At 35.4% G+C, this 24,871-nt stretch overlaps 1 protein-coding gene across 1 annotated transcript in view; it reads left to right on the top strand.

Annotated features, from left to right (window-relative positions):
- The first annotated feature begins 4,125 nt into the window (after positions 1-4,125).
- Positions 4,126-24,871, top strand: part of LOC102808292 (mRNA-decapping enzyme 1A-like) — a 61,160-nt gene continuing 40,414 nt past the window's right edge. Inside the window, exon 1 of the mRNA XM_085496654.1 lies at positions 4,126-4,257. Coding sequence (XP_085352780.1) covers positions 4,129-4,257 — 129 coding nt within the window. The 5' untranslated portion in view covers positions 4,126-4,128. The remainder of the gene's footprint in view (positions 4,258-24,871) is intronic.

The following is a 24,871-nucleotide window of genomic DNA, read 5'->3' as shown; positions in this document are numbered from 1 at the left end:
CGATTTAACTCATAATACGTAATACGTACCCGTGTTAACGCGTGATGCCTAATTTGCACCTGAGTTAACGCGTGATACGTTATGTTCGCCCGTGTTAACTCATAATACGTTATGTTCACCCGTGTTAACTCATAATACGTTATGTGCACCCGATTCAACTCATAATACGTAATACGTACCCGTATTGACGCGTGATGCCTAATTTACACCTGAGTTAACGCGTGATACGTTTCGTGCTCCCGTATTAACTGATAATACGTTATGTGCACCCGTGTTAACTCATAATACGTTATGTTCACCCGCGTTAACTCATAATACGTTATGTGCACCCGATTTAACTCATAATACGTTATGTGCACCCGTGTTAAATCATAATACGTTATGTGCTCCCGTGTTAACTCATAATACGTTATGTGCACCCGTATTAACTCATAATACGTTATGTGCACCCGTGTTAAATCATAATACGTTATGTGCACCCGTGTTAACTCATAATACGTAATGTGCACCCGTGTTAACAAGTGATGAACCTGTCAGACAACAGCGCTTTTTTTTAAATTTAGAATAACTTTTACTTTCAATGAGAACAACGATTTCCGCCTCTTTGAATTTGCAATTTATGCTTAATGGCATAATGAGTAATTGCCAAACAATTGAAATGTCTGATTATGTTATTTCTTCATCTTTTTTTAAAAAAAATCATGCTGCCACTTAACAGTTTTAAAATCATAATTTTAGTTTTGTCCTTGTACACAATGAGAAATGGTCTCGACAATGTTGTAATCTTATTGTGCTTTCTGACAGTGCAATGAAAATTTATTTCTAGCGGACTATCAATATGTGGGTCGCAGATATAGGACAAGTCACGCAGTTGCACACAGTCCATCAACAAGGGAGGGGTGTTGGTTACAGTGAGTCAATGCATTCGCTAATTGTTTGCAGCAGTATAGGGACTCAGATACTGGTCATCATTAAAGCTTCAACACGAACGAACTGCCACGATGACATCTGTTCTACAAGATTAATGTTGAGCAGGTGTAAGCAGGTGTTCGTGGAATGGTGACAGGGTGTTCCGGGTGTAGAACTGTTTGCTACGTTGCTCGTTGCGCAATTTTTATACATATCCCATAATTCCATAATTATATAGTTGTTATTGGGCGTTAAAACGGGAGAACGTTTATGTAAATTACAAATGTAAAAATATGATGTAATCCATGCATGACTATACAATCTGTGTATCCAGATACATAGTATGTGTCATACTAATGATATTAGGTAATTATGTTACATTGTCGTAGTTTGCAAAGTACGATGTAAAAGTTTAATCGTCAGAATTGGTATTTGGAGTAATCTGAAAGGTGGGCGGAGGCCCGTCAAGTGTCAGATATTATGAAGGCAATGTGATTCAACAGTGTTCGCTGTCAGGTTTTGCTAATATCGCAAGGCATTGCCGTTGAGGGCGCAACAACTATCAAGCGTACACCGTGACGGCGGTCGATAATTTAATCAATTTCGACGCACATTTCATTAATTCTATATAAGCTCGACTAATTATCTTAACAGGAACTAAAGTATATATTATATATGTGTAAACGTTTGGATAAAGAGTGGAACCTAGAATTGACGTCATACCGGGGGTGGCCAACTATTAATGCGTCATGGATTTATTCAGTAATTCCATGGACTATAACGTATATTGTATCCATCTCATCATTCGGTTTGCTCAACCCGTGTACGTGAGGCAATCGTCTGATACTATTGTTTACATTAATAATTAGTATTTTTTTCTATTCTAATTTTAATTCATTGAATAAATGTTCTGTGAGACTATGCTAAACTGTATTGTGTTCGACATAGAAAAATTGCTCCAGCGTTAAAAAGCTGTGGATGTCATCATGATACATTCACAGCAGCGTTTTGGGCAATTTTAGTTGACAATTCTGGGCCATGAAAAATGTCATAATAATATACATACATATAAACTTGCTGGAACATTGAGCTAATCTATGTGTCACCTAAATTTAGTTTATGACGGCAATGTACTTTGAGGGGCGTTTGTCTGTGTAATACGTGTACATCTGTTTTTATATTACGACGTCGTACGCTTAGTAACCGTGCCTTGAGTTACAATTGTGAACAAGATACTAGTGATGTTGCTTGACTGAAAACTGATCATAAATAAGTTCGCCCAAAATGTTATCACAACTCCCTTTGATACATGTAGCTAGTTACTATCACGAACCACAATTTTCTAAAAATTACAAATCTATCAAGTTTATTTCTAGACATGAGGGCTAATCCTGTGGCATCCTGACTTGATTGTGTCTGATACACAGGGGATATATATATATATAACAAGGCAATTAAGTCTCATGAATATATTATTATCACTTCTTAACTATAACGGGTTCTATTCGGTGCGGTGATTTATAACATATCAGTTCAACTGATTAATGTCAATATTGTCAACTATTATCATTGTTAATTTCTTTGCTCCAGTGAACACTAAAAGTACATTGTATTTTTATTTCATCATTGATTCTTCATGTTGGTATTGTGTCGTCGTGCTCATTGTGTCTGGGCGTTTCATGAAAGAATAAGTTTCGTGTATCTATTTAGTTTGCATCTTTTATTGAACACTGTACTTCTTTAAGAAGTGAATTTTTGATAAGTTTAAATAGATTTGATTAGTTGTTATAATGTCAGTTGAGTGCCTTTCTGATTCGCAGTCGATTTCTGGTACACCATAAATCAACAACAGTTTAAATGTACATCTTCAAGTTCAATCACAGATTCTTCACTACAGACATCACCAATGTAGACATGTATTTGTCTTATCATCTTTTCGAACCTCAGTTTTACTATTAGATTTATTTTAAAAAACACTCATAATTTGTGTATTCAATAATTTCATTTAGATAAGTTATCAAGAATTTGATTTCCAGTGAAATACATCAACGTATATGAGACACTTATCCGTAACTAGCCGTGCATAATATGTTGTTGTTTTCAAGTCGTTGATACATGCGATAAGTGCTGCTTTTACAGTGTGACACTTGTTGTACATTGCGGTATATATAGTTGTAGATGACAGGTTTTCAGGTTTGCTACATATTTTTACTAGAACCAAATTCGCTGTTAAACACAATACCATATTATTTTCATCAACTGACGCTGTTACCCCAGTATTTAATATAATAATAACTAAAATATGCAACAAGAAATTTCCTCTAGTAACTTGAAGGTTTGTTATAGCCTATAATATCTAATCGTGTTTGCATGTTCGGATATCATGTATTTGAAGCATAATTATAATTACGTAGTTTGTTTATTCCAGTAACGGTGTTTATCTCAATTTACACAATCAATGAGATGCATCATGGGTATGCCACCATACCCAGTAAGCTTGAGGTTCAAATGTTCAACTTTAAACTTTTAGTGTGAAAAATAACAGTGTCCCAATCTCCGAATTTCTATTCGTTGTCGTACTTTGGTTGATTCGGTGATAATATTGACTCACGCTACAAGGTATTTACCTAATTTTATTAAAATCAGATGTTGTTCGATTAGTATTTTCATACATTATTTTATTCTCACTGTATTTGTTTATTATTTCTGTATTTGTTTATTATTTCTGTATTTGTTTTAGCTATTACACATATCTTATCGTGATATTGTTTTATGTTATTTTCAACTATCGGTTTCGCGTTACCAATACTTAAAAAAAACGAATGACGAATACAATAGAAAGAAAATAAGAAATAAGAAAACATAATAAATAAAAACATTAAGCTCAAACATATTTGAGTCACGTTGGTAAAGCCCGGTGGTAAAGCTCGCTAATAGTTGTATGTGGGCAATGCATCCAGTTCCTGGCTTTAATGTGGAGACGACGTTTTAGGCTAAAATTGACTACTAGCACAAGAGTGGGCCATAGTCGATTGGTATTGCAGTGCCGAATAGTGATACTAATACATTGATGGATGCAGGTGTTCGGAGGGTGGGTGGCTTTACAATGAGAGTATAGTGTAGACAATACGAGTATTCGAGATGTACAAGTATATCGCCCTCTTGTGTCCTGTTTTTATTTTTTTTTCATTAACTTAGGGAGCCCAAAACACTTTCAACATGGCAGCGATGGCGGAAGGACGTATGAATTTAGCTGCATTGCAGCAACAAGATCCCTATATCACAGACATAGTCGAGACTGCCTCGCAAGTTGCCCTATACACTTTTAACGCAGGAGCTAACGAGTGGGTAAGTGTGACACAAACGACAACACACCAGTCTCATGTTTACTTGTGAAAAAACACCGAATGACTCAAACGTGGCTCGCGGTTCATCTACTAGTATTTTTTGCCAGTTTTGGTTGCGCGTTTCAATCGAAACTTAAATAGCGGTTCTCCGATCAACGCATAAGTTTTAGTTAGGTCTTTTGTGTAACAGTACACAGTATTGGCTGAGATTCCTGTGTATACATAACTGCTAGTCGTACGCTTTGTTATTTCTTGGATATACCTTGAACGAACCCCTGACAAGTAACTCTTTGTTGATAACCACAAACAACACAGCGCCCCCACCGAGTTACTTTAATACTTCTTTTGAAAATAAAATAAACGGTGAGGACCAACTAGAGATTCTTAAACTTAAACTTATACTTGTGTTTTAACATTTGTATAAAATCTGAACTAGTTTTGTATGACCTTGACTTTTAAAATGACAAAATCTACACAACTGATTCGCAATTTCCAGTCAGAAATTAGTGTCACTCTAGAATCATGTAAGCTGGCATGGTATATTTGTATGTGTATCTCCCATAGAGGGAGTAAACTAGCATGGTATATTTGTATGTGTATCTCTCATAGAGGGAGTAAACTAGTGCAGTATAGCAGTATGTTTTGAAACTATATTGTGATGGCACTGTTCTTCTTATTTTTCAAATTGATGTTGAGTTAATTAGTCCCTGTTCGGACGCAGTCCAAAAATGGGGACTTATGTTTTGACCCTTGTGCATCTGTGCTTCCCGTGCGTGGAAATGCCTGGATGAATCATAATCAAACTTCACACATACATCATACAAGATATTATACATATGCACATCAATTTGTTTCACAATCTGATTCAAAATGGCCGAATGGTGGCCATTTTTGTGCTAAAAAAATCATCAAAATCAAGCATTTCTCGGCTGTTTACATATGGATTTTGTTCAAACTTGGTTTATAGATTAGACATTATGGGACCTTGATGCAAACAATTTTATTTTTCAGATTGGATGCAAAATGGCTGACTGGTGGCCATTTTGTTTTAATGAATGGGCTTCTACTAAAACTGATTATGTTCAAATTTTTGCTTTGACTGATTATATTCAAATTTTTAATATTCATTATACATCATGTCATAGATATACAGATATATTGGTTTGACGATCCTCTTTAAAATGGCCGAATGGTGGCCATTTTTGTGCTATAAAAATCATCAAATATCAAGCATTTCTGGCATTTATGGATGGATTTCGTTCAAACTTAGTACATACATTAGACATTACGGGTTCCTGATGCATATCATTTTATTTTTCAGATCGGATTTAATGATTGGGCTTCTAGAGCCTTATCTCTGACATGCTTTGACTGATTATGTTCAAATTTGATATATTCGTTATAAATCATGTTATAGATATATACATGTATTCAAAATGGTTGATTTTGTTTTAATTAATGCTGCTCCCTGCCAATATCCCCCAACATGACAAGTACTTGTTTGACGATCAGATACAAATGTCAATCATTTTAATGTTAAACAATCATCCTAATCATATTCCTGACATGGTTATATTCCAGCTATATTACTATAAACAAAACTATATATCTTAAATTTGATAACTAACTGGGACTGTGCCATGCCTGGCTTGTTAAAAAAAATGTTTGATGTATACACTGATGTATTCACAAGTACAAGGTTTATGGGATGTACATTTGTAGAAACAGAAATTAAGATCTAATAAAGACTGTGCTCCAGACAGTCAATTTTGTCATTACCATGAAGTCTGTTGTATTGTCACTCATTGTTACTTTCTACCTACAATGTACACTTGTGTGTACTTTTCCACTCACATCTCTGTATTGATAGATTGTGTCTGTTGCTGCTAATATGACCTATGGAATGTTTTGTTGTTGCTCTATTCTGTATCTACATTGTATTTATCCACAGTCCTTTTTTGATTTATCCTTTCACTAATGGAAATGAAGAGGGATGCACTAAAGGTCTCATGCCACTAATTAACCAATGGCTGCTCGTAGCTCGTAATTTAAATGCCTTGAAAGAACCAATGAAATTTTTTAAATATTTTTTTTCTCAGGTGCTCCCTGTTTGAGAGCGTAATCACCTGGGTCAGAGGTGAGACCAACATGTGGTCTTTTGTTTACTACATAGCGGCTGTGTACCTGTGGGTTTATTCTGTGTATATTTGGATGTTCTAATCTTGGTGTTTTTCCAGTGATTTCTCTAAGTGCAATCTAAATACAGTAGGTGTGTCTTGTTTACCTGAGATTTGTAAGAGTTTGAGCTGGCCAACATGTTAGTTTTTTTCATATGGTTGATTACTGGCATGTTGATTTCCTATTTTTGAGCCATGTTTTCAACTTTCTTCATCATTTTCATATAGCAATCACGTCATATGTTAACATTGTCGTCTATGAAAATTCAATTAGTGGTATGAGCCCTGAATAGACAAAGGATACATGTTTTCATGGTAATCTACAAAGATTTCTGTCGGCATGACAACCTGATTACATGTTTCATGTGTGCATTGAATAACAGATAAAATTGCAGTTGAAATTATTATGTGAATACATGTATTTCATTACGTCCATTGTTCATGCACAGTCATAGAGGAACTGTGCTTCATGCCATGGTTTTCTCTTTCAAGTTCACTTAAGTATTGAATTCAAAGTAATGAGCCCCCTAGCTTGACTAATATATGCTCATGTGATAATAATTGCTGCATGTACTAATCTGCATGCCCTTGTTTCTTAAGTCATGTTTATTTATTTTTCCCAGTTCCCAATGATGACATTGATAAAAGATCAATTCTATTCATATCAGCACTTGCACATTTTAACTCCTTATAACTAAATCTCTATATGGGAAAGCCACCATATTTCATCTTTTTATTTAAATTTCTTTATCAAAATTGATAAAATACTGCATGCAGATTATAGCAAAAGCTATGGTTGAACTTATGTGATCTTCTGCTATTTAATGCCTTGTATGGTTTGGTGACTTGATAACATGTCAAAGTCTTCTCGCTCACTTTATGACCCAGCATTTGTATGGTGTCTCGGTAACAATACAATCTATTGTTAACACTCATTATTTGCTGAACTGAGTACACGTTGTGTACATATTTCGTTGATGCTATATTTTGATTGCCATTTCTGAGAAGCAATCAGAGAGAACAAAAAATAATATTGTTTTGATTGGTAATGTGTGAAATCCTACAAGTAGAAGTGGATTCTAACAGTGCAGTGTTTTGCATTAAATATCAATATTGTAGCTTTTTGATATTCCAGTTATGGAACATTTTACTGAATGTTGACGTAAATTCGCCCTGGGCTGTTAAACGGCAGTTTGGGTTTATAAAAAATAAAAATGGGACTAAGAAGTTGTTTTTTTAATATTTTGGCGTCATTTTTCGGACATTTCAATCCTTCCTGATGCCTAAAAGAGTCTATTTTTAAGTTTTTATTCAAGGGTATGTTTATTGTGACTAGCGTGAATGGGTAAGCTTCGTTTCGACAATGACCTGTTATCACTGTAAACAATGTTAAATTATTCTTCTAATGGTCAGTTTATCTTTTAAAAACAAACTATTTTTTGATTTGAAAAAAAAATCATGCCGTTTTCCTATGAAAATATAAGCCAAAAGATCATACTACAACATCGGCAAATCTCTTCCACTTTGCATTAATAACATTAACATATTTAACACGTTGGCATCATCCAGCATTTTAATTGGTTAATTAGCGATTTGACCTATTACCGTAGGTCAATTCGTGCAAGAGAACGAACATGGCGGATACCCTACAGCATTGTACATTCAATACTGTGTACATGTACCCCTTGTAAATTCACAGTGACTACAATATAGGTTTAACCACAGACCCCTGTACTAGTAGTGAATTACTTCAATACAGGTACAGTGTTTAACCACAGACCCCTGTACTAGTAGTGAATTACTTCAATACAGGTACAGTGTATAACCATAGACCCCTGTACTAGTAGTGAATTACTTCAATACAGGTACAGTGTATAACCATAGACCCCTGTACTCGTAGTGAATTACTTCAATACGGGTACAGTGTATAACCATAGACCTCTGTACTAGTAGTGAATTACTTCAATACGGGTACAGTATATAACCGTAGACCCCTGTACTAGTAGTGAATTACTTCAATACAGGTACAGTGTATAACCACAGACCCCTGTACTAGTAGTGAATTACTTCAATACAGGTACAGTGTATAACCATAGACCCCTGTACTCGTAGTGAATTACTTCAATACGGGTACAGTGTATAACCACAGACCCCTGTACTAGTAGTGAATTACTTCAATACGGGTACAGTGTATAACCATAGACCCCTGTACTCGTAGTGAATTACTTCAATACGGGTACAGTGTATAACCATAGACCCCTGTACTAGAAGTGAATTACTTCAATACAGGTCCAGTATATAACCACAGACCCCTGTACTAGTAGTGAATTACTTCAATACGGGTACAGTGTATAACCATAGACCCCTGTACTCGTAGTGAATTACTTCAATACGGGTACAGTGTATAACCATAGACCCCTGTACTCGTAGTGCTTTACTTCAATACGGGTACAGTGTATAACCACAGACCCCTGTACTAGTAGTGAATTACTTCAATACAGGTACAGTGTATAACCATAGACCCCTGTACTAGAAGTGAATTACTTCAATACGGGTACAGTGTATAACCATAGACCCCTGTACTACATTTGTAGTAGTGAATTACTTCAATACGGGTATGGTGTATAACCACAGACCCCTGTACTCGTAGTGAATTACTTCAATACAGGTACAGTGTATAACCATAGACCCCTGTACTCGTAGTGAATTACTTCAATACGGGTACAGTGTATAACCACAGACCCCTGTACTAGTAGTGAATTACTTCAATACGGGTACAGTGTATAACCATAGACCCCTGTACTTGTAGTGAATTACTTCAATACGGGTACAGTGTATAACCATAGACCCCTGTACTAGAAGTGAATTACTTCAATACGGGTACAGTGTATAACCACAGACCCCTGTACTCTTAGTGAATTACTTCAATACGGGTACAGTGTATAACCATAGACCCCTGTACTAGTAGTGAATTACTTCAATACGGGTACAGTGTATAACCATAGACCCCTGTACTAGTAGTAAATTACTTCAATACGGGTACAGTGTATAACCACAGACCCCTGTACTCGTAGTGAATTACTTCAATACGGGTACAGTGTATAACCGTAGACCCCTGTACTCGTAGTGAATTACTTCAATACGGGTACAGTGTATAACCACAGACCCCTGTACTAGTAGTGAATTACTTCAATACAGGTACAGTGTATAACCACAGACCCCTGTACTAGTAGTGAATTACTTCAATACAGGTACAGTGTATAACCATAGACCCCTGTACTAGTAGTGAATTACTTCAATACAGGTACAGTGTATAACCATAGACCCCTGTACTCGTAGTGAATTACTTCAATACGGGTACAGTGTATAACCACAGACCCCTGTACTAGTAGTGAATTACTTCAATACAGGTACAGTGTATAACCACAGACCCCTGTACTAGTAGTGAATTACTTCAATACGGGTACAGTGTATAACCACAGACCCCTGTACTAGTAGTGAATTACTTCAATACAGGTACAGTGTATAACCATAGACCCCTGTACTAGTAGTGAATTACTTCAATACAGGTACAGTGTATAACCATAGACCCCTGTATTAGTAGTGAATTACTTCAATACAGGTACAGTGTTTAACCATAGACCCCTGTACTAGTAGTGAATTACTTCAATACGGGTACAGTGTATAACCACAGACCCCTGTACTAGTAGTGAATTACTTCAATACAGGTACAGTGTATAACCATAGACCCCTGTACTAGTAGTGAATTACTTCAATACAGGTACAGTGTATAACCATAGACCCCTGTATTAGTAGTGAATTACTTCAATACAGGTACAGTGTTTAACCATAGACCCCTGTACTAGTAGTGAATTACTTCAATACAGGTACAGTGTATAACCATAGACCCCTGTATTAGTAGTGAATTACTTCAATACAGGTACAGTGTTTAACCATAGACCCCTGTACTAGTAGTGAATTACTTCAATGCAGGTACAGTGTTTAACCATAGACCCCTGTACTAGTAGTGAATTACTTCAATACAGGTACAGTGTTTAACCATAGACCCCTGTACTAGTAGTGAATTACTTCAATACGGGTACAGTGTATAACCACAGACCCCTGTACTAGTAGTGAATTACTTCAATACAGGTACAGTGTATAACCATAGACCCCTGTACTAGTAGTGAATTACTTCAATACAGGTACAGTGTATAACCATAGACCCCTGTACTAGTAGTGAATTACTTCAATACAGGTACAGTGTATAACCATAGACCCCTGTACTCGTAGTGAATTACTTCAATACGGGTACAGTGTATAACCATAGACCTCTGTACTAGTAGTGAATTACTTCAATACGGGTACAGTATATAACCGTAGACCCCTGTACTAGTAGTGAATTACTTCAATACAGGTACAGTGTATAACCACAGACCCCTGTACTAGTAGTGAATTACTTCAATACAGGTACAGTGTATAACCATAGACCCCTGTACTCGTAGTGAATTACTTCAATACGGGTACAGTGTATAACCACAGACCCCTGTACTAGTAGTGAATTACTTCAATACGGGTACAGTGTATAACCATAGACCCCTGTACTCGTAGTGAATTACTTCAATACGGGTACAGTGTATAACCATAGACCCCTGTACTAGAAGTGAATTACTTCAATACAGGTCCAGTATATAACCACAGACCCCTGTACTAGTAGTGAATTACTTCAATACGGGTACAGTGTATAACCATAGACCCCTGTACTCGTAGTGAATTACTTCAATACGGGTACAGTGTATAACCATAGACCCCTGTACTCGTAGTGCTTTACTTCAATACGGGTACAGTGTATAACCACAGACCCCTGTACTAGTAGTGAATTACTTCAATACAGGTACAGTGTATAACCATAGACCCCTGTACTAGAAGTGAATTACTTCAATACGGGTACAGTGTATAACCATAGACCCCTGTACTACATTTGTAGTAGTGAATTACTTCAATACGGGTACGGTGTATAACCACAGACCCCTGTACTCGTAGTGAATTACTTCAATACAGGTACAGTGTATAACCATAGACCCCTGTACTCGTAGTGAATTACTTCAATACGGGTACAGTGTATAACCACAGACCCCTGTACTAGTAGTGAATTACTTCAATACGGGTACAGTGTATAACCATAGACCCCTGTACTTGTAGTGAATTACTTCAATACAGGTACAGTGTATAACCATAGACCCCTGTACTAGTAGTGAATTACTTCAATACGGGTACAGTGTATAACCATAGACCCCTGTACTTGTAGTGAATTACTTCAATACAGGTACAGTGTATAACCACAGACCCCTGTACTAGTAGTGAATTACTTCAATACGGGTACAGTGTATAACCATAGACCCCTGTACTAGAAGTGAATTACTTCAATACGGGTACAGTGTATAACCACAGACCCCTGTACTCTTAGTGAATTACTTCAATACGGGTACAGTGTATAACCATAGACCCCTGTACTAGTAGTGAATTACTTCAATACGGGTACAGTGTATAACCATAGACCCCTGCACTAGTAGTAAATTACTTCAATACGGGTACAGTGTATAACCACAGACCCCTGTACTCGTAGTGAATTACTTCAATACGGGTACAGTGTATAACCGTAGACCCCTGTACTCGTAGTGAATTACTTCAATACGGGTACAGTGTATAACCACAGACCCCTGTACTAGTAGTGAATTACTTCAATACAGGTACAGTGTATAACCACAGACCCCTGTACTAGTAGTGAATTACTTCAATACAGGTACAGTGTATAACCATAGACCCCTGTACTAGTAGTGAATTACTTCAATACAGGTACAGTGTATAACCATAGACCCCTGTACTCGTAGTGAATTACTTCAATACGGGTACAGTGTATAACCACAGACCCCTGTACTAGTAGTGAATTACTTCAATACGGGTACAGTATATAACCGTAGACCCCTGTACTAGTAGTGAATTACTTCAATACAGGTACAGTGTATAACCACAGACCCCTGTACTAGTAGTGAATTACTTCAATACGGGTACAGTGTATAACCACAGACCCCTGTACTAGTAGTGAATTACTTCAATACGGGTACAGTGTATAACCACAGACCCCTGTACTAGTAGTGAATTACTTCAATACAGGTACAGTGTATAACCATAGACCCCTGTACTAGTAGTGAATTACTTCAATACAGGTACAGTGTATAACCATAGACCCCTGTATTAGTAGTGAATTACTTCAATACAGGTACAGTGTTTAACCATAGACCCCTGTACTAGTAGTGAATTACTTCAATACGGGTACAGTGTATAACCACAGACCCCTGTACTAGTAGTGAATTACTTCAATACAGGTACAGTGTATAACCATAGACCCCTGTACTAGTAGTGAATTACTTCAATACAGGTACAGTGTATAACCATAGACCCCTGTATTAGTAGTGAATTACTTCAATACAGGTACAGTGTTTAACCATAGACCCCTGTACTAGTAGTGAATTACTTCAATACAGGTACAGTGTATAACCATAGACCCCTGTATTAGTAGTGAATTACTTCAATACAGGTACAGTGTTTAACCATAGACCCCTGTACTAGTAGTGAATTACTTCAATGCAGGTACAGTGTTTAACCATAGACCCCTGTACTAGTAGTGAATTACTTCAATACAGGTACAGTGTTTAACCATAGACCCCTGTACTAGTAGTGAATTACTTCAATACAGGTACAGTGTTTAACCATAGGCCCCTGTACTAGTAGTGAATTACTTCAATACAGGTACAGTGTATAACCATAGACCCCTGTACTAGTAGTGAATTACTTCAATACAGCTACAGTGTTTAACCATAGACCAGGGATCTAAAACATACAGATAAATGGAAAATGCATTGAAATCAATATTTTATGAGTGTTTTTGTCTGTTGGGATTTTTTATTTTCTCATTCTTTGAAATGATTGATTTTGTTGTGACAGGATGTCAGAACATTGATTTATATGATGGAGTAGTTTTATATGCAGTGTAATTCGTATTTAATGCCCACACAGAAATGGACATGAAATCAGTCTCTTTAGCTTGTTTGAAATTACAACCTACATTGTATAAACCCTAATTAGTAATTAATAATGTTTAAAATACCCTTAAAGTATTGGTGGGTTTAATTTTAGTGGATTTAATGCTGGAAAGATATTTCAATTGTTTTTAATTCACTGATTTGCAGAAAAATCAATACATTCTATACTAGTAGTTAAAATTGCATATTCATGAGTTTTAATTTACATATAAGTGAAAATATAACCAGTATTAATAAGTGTTTCTTGATAGTTGAAAAAAGCTAGCAGTTGTCACGGTTACTAGTAACCGTGCAGTTGTCAAGGTTAGTGTAAGTACATAATGTACTATGGCATGGAATGAATCTTAAGACAATGAATGGGTTCCGTTGTAACCAATTAACTAATTATCTATTTTGTATATCTGCTTGGCTAATATTGCTGTAATATTGGTAAGATGGCAATGAGAAGTTTGCTCTATTGTATGCATTATTACCATGGCAATACATGAATGTGTTTACATGGCCCATGCCCCAAGTGTTTACTGGAGCAGAATGCATATACACGGCCACTTTTGCTGGCTTCAGCTATAGGGCTCTGATAAAATGCTGCCGTGTAAACGCAGAATATATAAATCCAAAATTACATTTGTTGAATATCTAATCATTAAAGAATTGCTTATTTTGACAACACCTAATAATTAAGTCAAGCAAATACAATAATTTCACAATTTATAAGGTTGTCATTCCATAAGAAAGGGGAGGAGTGGGATTTTCAACATACACTCTGGTGTTTACTGTTTAAAGACAGTACCAGGATGATGACGTAACAACGATAAACGCTGTGTTTACTGCATAATCATTGCCTTTTATTTGGAAACTGTTGATCTGGTTAGATTGGCTTTGAACATATAGTCTATGCATTGAATACATTGTGTAGACCAGGCTATTTGTTTGATGTCTGTGAAAAGCTGTATATATCAACAATAAAGCCTTTCTTTGGATAACAAAAACTCACCTCATCATCTCTTGGATTTAAGGAGTAATGAAAGCATGAGACAACCAGTCATCAATACTGAGCACTATAGGAAATTAAATCAGTGTCATCAAATCATGGATCAGTTTCAATCTGCAGTCGTGGTATATTACATAACCAATTTAAAAGGTGTCTACAAAATACAGGAGTCTGCCAGCATAGAATAATGATAGCACAAAAGTGTTTATATTTTATACCAGTTTGACTACTGTTGAATACTTTATTTTAGCTGGAAATAATTTCTGCAGAAAAGAAATTTTGGCTGTTTTGTATAAAGTTTATTTTTACTGATTTTTGATAAGTTGAATGTAAAATATAGGAAAAAAAGTATATTTGCAAAATTTTATTTTTCACTGAACCATCTCTTGAGCGAAAAAAATTCCATATTTAATAGTAATTCTGATTTTAGACTAGAGTGGTCAGTTCTGATTTTAGACTAGAGTGGTTAGTTCTGATTTTAGACTAGAGTGGTCAGTTCTGATTTTAGACTAGAGTGGTCAGTTCTGATTTTAGGCCAGACTGGTCAGTTCTGATTTTAGACTAGAGTACTCAGTTCTGATTTTAGACTAGAGTACTCAGTTCTGATTTTAGACTAGAGTGGTCAGTTCTGATTTTAGGCCAGACTGCTCAGTTCTGATTTTAGGCCAGACTGCTCAGTTCTGATTTTAGACTAGAGTGCTCAGTTCTGATTTTAGACTATTGTTTTTTTTACAAGTCATACGATACACTGTTATGGGAGATGATTTATATGTGAAATTGTTGTATAGAAATTTAAAATGGTAATGGCTGCCTGTCTGTGATGAGTAGACTACAGTGTGATTAGCTGACTGCATCATTTATGTCAGCAGCTCATCCTGTGAGACAGAATGTAGACATTTATCCTTGAGTAGTAGAAATGGGTCAGCTATCAGCCAGGGTCCTGCTTCCCTGGATACTGAAAGCAATGATAATCTCAGTCACAGGAAGGTCAGTAATGAATATCTATCATGACAAAGATTGCTCAGTGATTTAAACACAATTACATGTGAATTAGACACTAAAAAACAATCATCATTCTGGGAACGGATATGCTTGTATGACTCTTTGGTTATTAGTTTTGCCTGAAAATGACAGTAAGTTGTCATCCCATTAAAATTTGAATTTTCCGTTAAGTTTGGTTAGCAACCGGTTGCTAGTCACGTGATACAGGTCAAGCTTTGATTCAAAATGGTGCTAAGTCGTGTTGTGCGTTAAATTCCTGAATGATTTCTTGCATCTGTTTCCTGTTTTCAACAATGACTGACTTCTTTAAAATAATCATGACTCAGCTCAAAGACTTGTCTCGGTAATTTCAGTGTTTCATCATTCAGCTATAAACAGAATTAGCTTCTTGTAATCGCTAAAGCTCTGTGCTCTGATTTGTTACGCCAAAGTCCTAAAACGTTGTCGCAGCAAGACTTATCAAACTGGTTACTCTAGTGATTTAAGTATGCTTATCTTATGTTTTCAACTATTTGACGTTAGCACTCTCTATTAGCCATATTAGCATATACCGGTACATTGTACCATGGAGCTCCATGCATATACTAACTCAAATTTGAAATGGCTGATGTTATAGCCAAAATAACTACTGATAATATAATTTTTTTCATTCATAATAAATTATTATTACAATAACAATTTATATGTAGCTAATGATAACAATGTGGCAAATAACATAACGTGCTAGTCGCTACAGTGGCTAATGATTGTCATGACCTAGCGCTAACATATTATTTAATGTTGATTCGACTGTGACCGAAAGAAGCTAAGGGCCTACAAAGCATTCAGAGATTATTCAAATTATGTTGCGACTGGAATGTGGTCCTGCAGTACACAGCGATTATTGGTTCGGTGACAACCTTATTTTCTGTCATACCGTTTAACTCCAATTGTAGCTCTAAATATCACCGATATTGTCACATGATGCAATGTAGGGCAATGTAGTTGCCACCATATTGAACTGAAAGCTTGACCTGTGTCATGTGACTAACCTGGTTGCTCAGGTGTGTATATAGTGGTCACGCATTATCTTACAGCTTGCAGAAAATGGATTATTGCTGTGCATGCAAACATTAGCTGAGATGTTAATCCCATGTGCTACCATGCAGCAATAGTTGCGTTCACGCACAGCTCCTTAGCACGGGCTAAGAGGTCAAATTCCTTAGCCCGTGCTAAGAAAACGTGCGTAAACGCTTAGCACGGGCTAAGGAATGCTAAGTACGGGTTAAATTTGATCCGAATTTAAGACGCGGTCTAGACCTTAGCACGGGCTAACGAAGTATGCGCGAACGCTTAGCCCAGGGCTAAGCGCCCTCTGCAGCGACCTTTGGGTGTGAAAATTGTCCCATGTTCGTATAACGACAATATTCCACCAGTCATTACTCCGCGCTCGCTTCCACACTGATAGGGTCGCTGTGTAGTAGAGCGTACAGCAGCTCCAATCGTAGACACAATTTGGTTCGCTGTCTACGACATGCATTAATAAAACTCTGTATTCTGTTATGCCGTTGTATTCTGTTTCTGTGCATCCAAATAAGTTGGGTCAGTCTTCTCTCGCGTTCCTGTGCACGTTGCTTCAAAATTAGAACGAAACATGCCAGCAGCAGAAATAGAACCTCGCGCATGTCATCCATTTTTCGTTCGTAAATAGCGGCTTACCAAAGGTCACCGACTAATGGCACCCCTTAGCCCGTGCTATCGACTGGCCCTCCATGTGCGTGGACGCAATTGGGTCTAGCCGAAATGCAAATATGCTAGATAAGCCTAAATCAGCTTAAATCTCAGCCCGTACTTCGTGTAACGTGAACACAACTAATGTCTACTTTTAATCAATGTCATTAACAGTGAAGATTAACATTTTGATTTGATTACGCTATATTTCCTGCTCAATTACCAGACGCTTTGGCCCAGGCCCAGCTCCAGACATTTCTGAACTGGCTTTTTTCAAAGGAATCATTTTCCGTATTTTTTTAATGCTTATGCGACCACAAAAGTATTTTAAAAAATAAATAGGAAATGTTATTTAGGTAGACACAAGTTCAGTCAGTCAAAGTGTCTTGTCTGGTTTTCAGAAAAGACTGCAGTGAAGAACATGTTTTTTTTAAAACATTTGCAGAGAAGTGTTTTCCAGCCCAGTAATTCACTACAAATTAACACATTCAAAGGGTCATTATTCTATGACTGTTTTTATATAAGCTGTAGATTAAGTACATCTGATAAAACACAATAAACAATTGCCGGTAAATATACACTCCATGTGTCTCCAAAAACTAACATTATGCAAAAGCATAGCAATGCTATAGGCTGACATGTAGGTGTGAGTGGCGCCCTCACAGGCTGAACGGCATCAAACACAACTAATGCCTGACAGAATAGTGTAAGTCTCGTCAGCTAGAACAATACAGCGAATTGGCAAAGTTCATGCCTTCTTGAAATGAGTTTCAATGAATATTCATTTTGGTGGTCATAGTAAGACCATCAATCAAAGCTGTGTTTGTATTGTCCGCAAAAATCTGACTGTTTTAAACAAGATGATAAACATTGGGTGGAAGCGTATCACATAAGTTAACAAACAAACTCTGCTGTGAATGGTCACTATTTGATAGCTGTCACTATCTGACGTTCCTGAAATTTGATGTGTACCAACAAGAAATCGTTGGGGGAGGGGAGTGAAAACTATATGTCAGGCATGTTGGGTTTGGAGCACAGCGAAGGGCGCAACTTGCATGACCTTTTCATCAGGATAAGCAATACTAGTTTGTTTAACTATGCCCATTTGAGTAGCTTTTCGATAAAATTCATTTTTTTAATTATCTGTAGTAATTTATCTAATTTTATCTAAGAAAAGTTTTCATGCAGTAAACAAAAAGATAATCCCACTTTTTGCTTACAAATAGTTTTGAGCAATATTCAGTTTTGATGATCCAAAGAAGACAACATTGAATATTGGCTGTTAAGATGTTCATTCTGTTTTGCATGTGCAATAATTAAATTGAGGTCACTGGGTTTTTATTATTGATTCCAAATTAATGAGTTCAATTCACCATCACATGACCACATTTTGTCAAATCAACATGACAATCTTAAACATGAGCCACGTCATTATATTTATCTATTAGAAGCACTTCATATTTATTGACTTAAAAATTAGCTCTCTTTATATACAACAACTGACATTAAACTAAATATCAAGAATACATTATTTGAAATCATTTTAAACAACTCAAAACTCCGCCATTGAAAAACGGCCAAAATTTGCATTCACCACCTGGTCATATTACTGCTACATGTATATGTATATTTCTCACACAGTACTCTTAATAATATCTGGGTTATGCCACACACTGTTATGTACTTCCAATCATTTGCTTTGCTTACAACTTTAATTAAATGTCAACTCTGCCTGGGCAATGTATATAAACTGCCTGGATTGGGTTCTCCAGTTGATTGGTGATTCAAATTAAACTCCTTGTTCACCACATTCTTGTCATCCTGAAGACCTATTTGATTACTGTAATTTGTTAGGTCAGGCATTACATTAACGAAAGACAATTTTCTAAAGAGGCCAGCTCAGCTTCTGCTGGCAATGTCAGAGTTTATTTGAGAGATTGAAACTTGAGTGGATTGCTTTTTTTAAAAATTCAAATCACCTATTTTTTTATGGTGAGATGGTATTTTGAAATTCTTAAAAGTAACAAGCAGCCTCTCGGCTGAGATAGCTCCGCTGTTAGCAATGCACATTTCAATTAAAGAACAGAAGATATCATTAGAAAATGAACAATATGTATAGTATCAAAGCAATGGGCTTGCTGTTTTCAATAAGAATTCAAAAATATCATTTTTCACCATAAATGATTGTAGTTTTTAACAAGAAGAAAATATCACTTTTTACCAAAAATGATAAAAATATTCATCAAAATTAGAGAATTTAAAATATCATGAAATAAACAAATTTGAGAGTGGTTCACATGTAGTACCTATATATGTAATATCAAAGCAATTGGACTTGTGATTTTTTACAAGAAGTCGAAAATATCACTTTTTACCAAAAATGATAAAAGTATTCACCAAAATTAGAGAATTAAAGATATCATTACAAAATGAACAAATCTGAGAGAGGTCCACATGTAGTACCTATATATGTAATATCAAAGCAATTGGACTTGTGGTTTTCAACAAGAAGTTGAAAATATCACTTTTTACCAAAAATGACAAAAATATTCACCAAAATTAGAGAATTAAAGATATCATTACAAAATGAACAAATCTGAGAGAGATCCACATGTAGTACCTATATATGTAATATCAAAGCAATTGGACTTGCGGTTTTTAACAAGAAGTCAAAAATATCACTTTTTACCAAAAATGACAAAAATATTCACCAAATTTAGAGAATTAAAGATATCATTACAAATTGAACAAGTCTGAGAGAGGTCTACCCAAGGTACATATACACCAAGTATCAAAGCATTCGGGCTTGTAGTTTTCAAGAAGAAGTCGAAAAAGTAAAACATTGACATGGACGATGGACGACAGACGGTGACGGACAATCACTCATATGATACATGTAAGCTCCGCTCGACAAAGTCGACAGCGGAGCTAAAAATGTCTTTTTTCAATATCCAAGATTTATTTGGTTTACTCATTTCAAATTAATGAATAGTCATCACGTTATTAATTATTTTAATCATGTTATTAAATTTACCATTAACTGTTTGTTAGCCTAAATTCTTGCTCACTTCCTTTGCTTATCAGCAAAATGACAGTAATTACTTTATTTACTTTCTGCTTTGATTCAGATATGGCTAAAAGTAATAAAATACCGATAGTATATTTGCCCTTTTCAAAGCGCACCTCAAATAGAAATGAGTATAAACCCAAAATTTCAAGTGTAGAATCATTAAACTATGATTTATTTTCCTCATAGAAACCTGTAATCTACATAAGCACATAATTGTTGGAATACTGTTTTGAAGAAAATGGATAGAAAGATTTTCAAATAATGTGAAAACAGAGAATGATGTCATATTAATGTTTTAAAGGATTTTTTTATATGGAAAACATTAAACAAATGAAATAATATTGGTGTGTAAACAGTTGTAGTACTTGACTCAAGATCTATGAAACAGGTCAGTACGACACAGCCTTCTGATTGGTTAATAAGACTTAACCTGTCACATCAGATGATGTTGTTTCTAGTTAAATTGTGCAGAAAAATATCATGGCTTAAGATACTGAAAACTTTTACACAAACCCTATTAATTTTTACATCATAAATTAACATGGTATGTAAATAATATTGTAATCAAATGTACAAGTTTTTTTGAACGTTTTTATTTCTTTTTTCCCCTTTATCTCGCACATAGTGAACGAAAACCGTAATATTGATAGTATTTTGAGTGGGTGTTCATCTAAGCGATGAGTCTTTTTTTTGTGAGTGTGTTAAAATCTTAATAATTTTAATTTTCTGAGGTGGTCCTCAACCCTATATGGTATACACCCACTTCTTACTTTTTCAAATTTTACATGTTTAGCCCCTGGCTCATGATCGGTGGTGGAGTTGGGGGGGCTGAGGGGGGGGGGGGGTATAGTATGACAAACATACACACTGTATTTGTTTTGTAATTCAGCTGAGATTGTAACTTAATTAACAAATGGTATAACTGATTGAGATTTATTCATACTATTTCAATGTCAGACATGCACCAACAACACATTTTATTTGCCTTATAAACAATCGAACAAACAAACAAAATAATCTGATCTGATGCGGTTTAATATATTTTGGTAGAAAACGCCAATCGGTCTTGTTTCGTACCCAAATTAGCTTTTACATAGTATAAATACGTACATTTGCTATAAATATCACTATGGGACTTGCGATTTGACGTGTGTGTATGCATCTATATCTTGGACTGTGGACATACATGGATGATCATGTACAAACTACAATTACATCTTGGGATACATAATGTGTGTTACGATTCAGGATGGCAGAATGGCATCCTATTTCCATTTTTCTATTTTTCCATTCTGAAACCTGAAACTCATAGTCAGATTTTGTTCATACTTGTTACATACATATACATTGAACTTTATAAGACCTTGATGCACACAATTTTGTTTCGCCGATCTACATTATACATTTTTGTTGTTCATCCTGTCACACATTGACATGCACACATTTCAATTTGGGATTTGAGATTGGACAGCAGGGACTGGTCATGTTATGACATGACCTGTTCACTAATGGCTTGAGCTGTACACCCAATCATAACTTAAACAACAATTTTGAAAATACTCAAATAAAAACTGACTAATTTAGAGTACAGACAAAAACAATTTGTCACCTCAATTACAGATATTAATCTCCTTAATAGCCTCGGCCTCCATTGACATGACATACAAGACAATCAGCAAAAGGTTATGGGGTTATGTAATAATGGCTGCATGTAGAAAATGTTTCCTTGTATATGTAGGATGAATGATGTACATGAGAATAATTTGAAATATGTCTGCTATCTGGACTAGACAATCTAACAGCATCGCGGATAAACTGATCTTGACACGGGGTCACAGAAAAATGTTTTAGTCTGCAGTTGTTCTTACTTATGGCATGGAACTACATACTTACTGCACACTAATACGTTCTCACTTATAACAGTCTGCTACTTATTATCAGTAATTTGGTTAAAATTTCAAAGTGTTTCATAATGACTTAATACAGTGATGTAATTTATACAGAATATACTATTATAGTATACAACGATGTGTATCTGTATCATATTCTCTCTTTTAGAATCGCATAGAAATGTATTTTGGAACAGCAGAATTATAACTTTATTAATTTGATCATGGGCACACCTCATTTACATAATCACATGCACTACTAATAGAACAAATACAGTACATGTATGTAGCTCACTAAAGGGAGTTGTATGTACTGTCTTTAATATCCCAGTCACTGCAAGTACTGTAAACATATTAATTATTCAGTGAAAATCGGTAAATGTAGTTTCCTGTTAAGTTTGCTAAAACACAGTGAAATTACTAAAAACATTGAAAAGGTGAAAATAATGAGTTTTACATATAAACACAGACATGTATATGTACCTTCAGACACATTAGCTATGTTCAATTCATGTTACGTGATCTCAGCACGTGCCGAAATTTTTAATCTTTCATGTTTGGATTAGGATTACAGCAGTTGCGTTCACATTATTCAAGACCCACATCGGACTCACTTGGCTCGTGTAATCACGTCCTCAATCGTTGATCTGTTAGTTGACCAAAACATGGAAAACGATATGCATATGATGATTATATCCAATTGTTGTTATGATATTTATTACGAGTCATCGTGCACATGAACGGCAAAGAAGATTCGAAAAACAAATCGTATCAATTGCATTTGCATTGCAAGAAAATACCGATTGCAGCAGCACTTATACATGTATATGCGTCCCTGACGATGGTTTGCGTTCATTTCATTCATTACTACAGCATTCAACCATATATAGTTTTACTTCCCTCCATTGTCATGTCACACTAGTACATGTATCAATCAGTTATATGTTCTCTTAAATTCACCACCAAGGGTGTGATTTTGGTTCATGTCAAGCGTTCAGACAGCAAATCTTGAAACGTGCTGAGTTGCGGTCCCAAGCATCACGTGCCGACTCTGCCTGACCATTCACACACAGGTTTCAGCATGTACCGACTCGGCCCAGAGTCTCAGCACATGCCGAGATATCTACCGTGAGCCCCACTGTGCATAACTGAATACAGTGGATGCGCTTCTCAATTTCCACAGAATTGGACACTGAAAGTAAGCAAACTGTACAAGCCATGTAAACTTAGCAACACTGTGCTAGCTATTAGTGTGTTGTACATGTGAATGCTTTTAGTGATTTCTCTATACTTAACAACCAATCTTGTAACATCTCCAATGTTTACCTTAGAACTCCTTTTACATTCTTTTTATAACACATTATTTTAATTTTGGTGAAACCTGTTTCTGATTTTTGACTCAGTGTGAAACACACAATAACAGTTTTTATGTGTGTTTGCGTATACTAGTATTAATTATATGTATAATAGATAATATATAATACTTTGGTACTTTAGTATTATTATGTGCTTTTATAAATAACAATGGTACATGTAATAGTCATACAAATGTATTTTTGTGATCAAAGATACAATAAATGAAATTTTGGTTTATATGTACTTATAACTATATGAGATGCACTTTTAATAGAGTAAATACGGTAAAAAATATCTGATTAGTATTGGTAGTTTTGTCATTATGGTTCGTCTTACATGTATAATGTTTATATTGTTGTAGCAGGAAAATTAGTGGGTTCAAAGGTCACAGTGATCATTTTTCATCTGACAAATCATTTGAAATCTGCTTATAAACAAGTGATGACTTTCTGAAATGCAGTTTATTTCATCTTAAAATCTTAATGAATTTAGGTAATATACACTGACTATAAAAACATTTAATATTTATACCGGTTTGTTGTGTCTTGCAAGTTGTTGGACTAAAAACTTAAATTGCTTAAATTTCAATGATATTATGCTAGGAAAACATAATGTTCCCAGATGGAAGAGCTCTACAAATGTCGGAAAATGCAATTTACAGTTTTTTTTATATAATACTTTTCATTCTCTAGATTCAAATGTTCTTCAGTATTATGTACATGTAGGCTACCATCTTGATTCTCCAGCAAAGGCTTATGGGTAAAGTATGACATCATATCCACTGTTGTAAAAAAATGAGAAAATGATTTCATCTATAACTTCGAAGTAGGATTTTAAGTTGGCTGAAAGTTTATTATACGGTAGCATATAGGTACTGGTGCCAAACATACATATAAAATAGTTGTCATGGCAACAGAACTGAAAATATTGATTTTTCTACCAAATGCTAAATTCTTCTTGTATTTAAACAATTTATTGATGAGAATATGTTATACAGATTATATTTAACTTGTTAATCACAAAAAGGGACAAAAAATGTAATTCTTATTTCGAACATCACAAATAATGATTTTTACATTTTTGCAATACATTTACTTTTTGTATATTTGAAACATTCTAAATTCCATTTTTATAATTATATACATAATTAATATGCACACCGAAAATTTGAACTAATTCACATCAGTATTTCTCATGTTATAGCTGAAGCTGATTTTCTAAATTTTTCACAACAGTGGATATGATGTCACAATTTACCCACAATCCTTTGCTCGAAAATCAAGATGGTGGACTAGATAATACTTGAATATCTAGAAA

This window comes from Saccoglossus kowalevskii, chromosome 3, assembly GCF_978046115.1.
Source record: "Saccoglossus kowalevskii chromosome 3, keSacKowa6.1, whole genome shotgun sequence".
Classification (NCBI taxonomy): Eukaryota; Metazoa; Hemichordata; class Enteropneusta; family Harrimaniidae; genus Saccoglossus; species Saccoglossus kowalevskii.
Note: the sequence above shows the minus strand (reverse complement) of the source record. Positions and strands in the feature narration are given on the sequence as shown.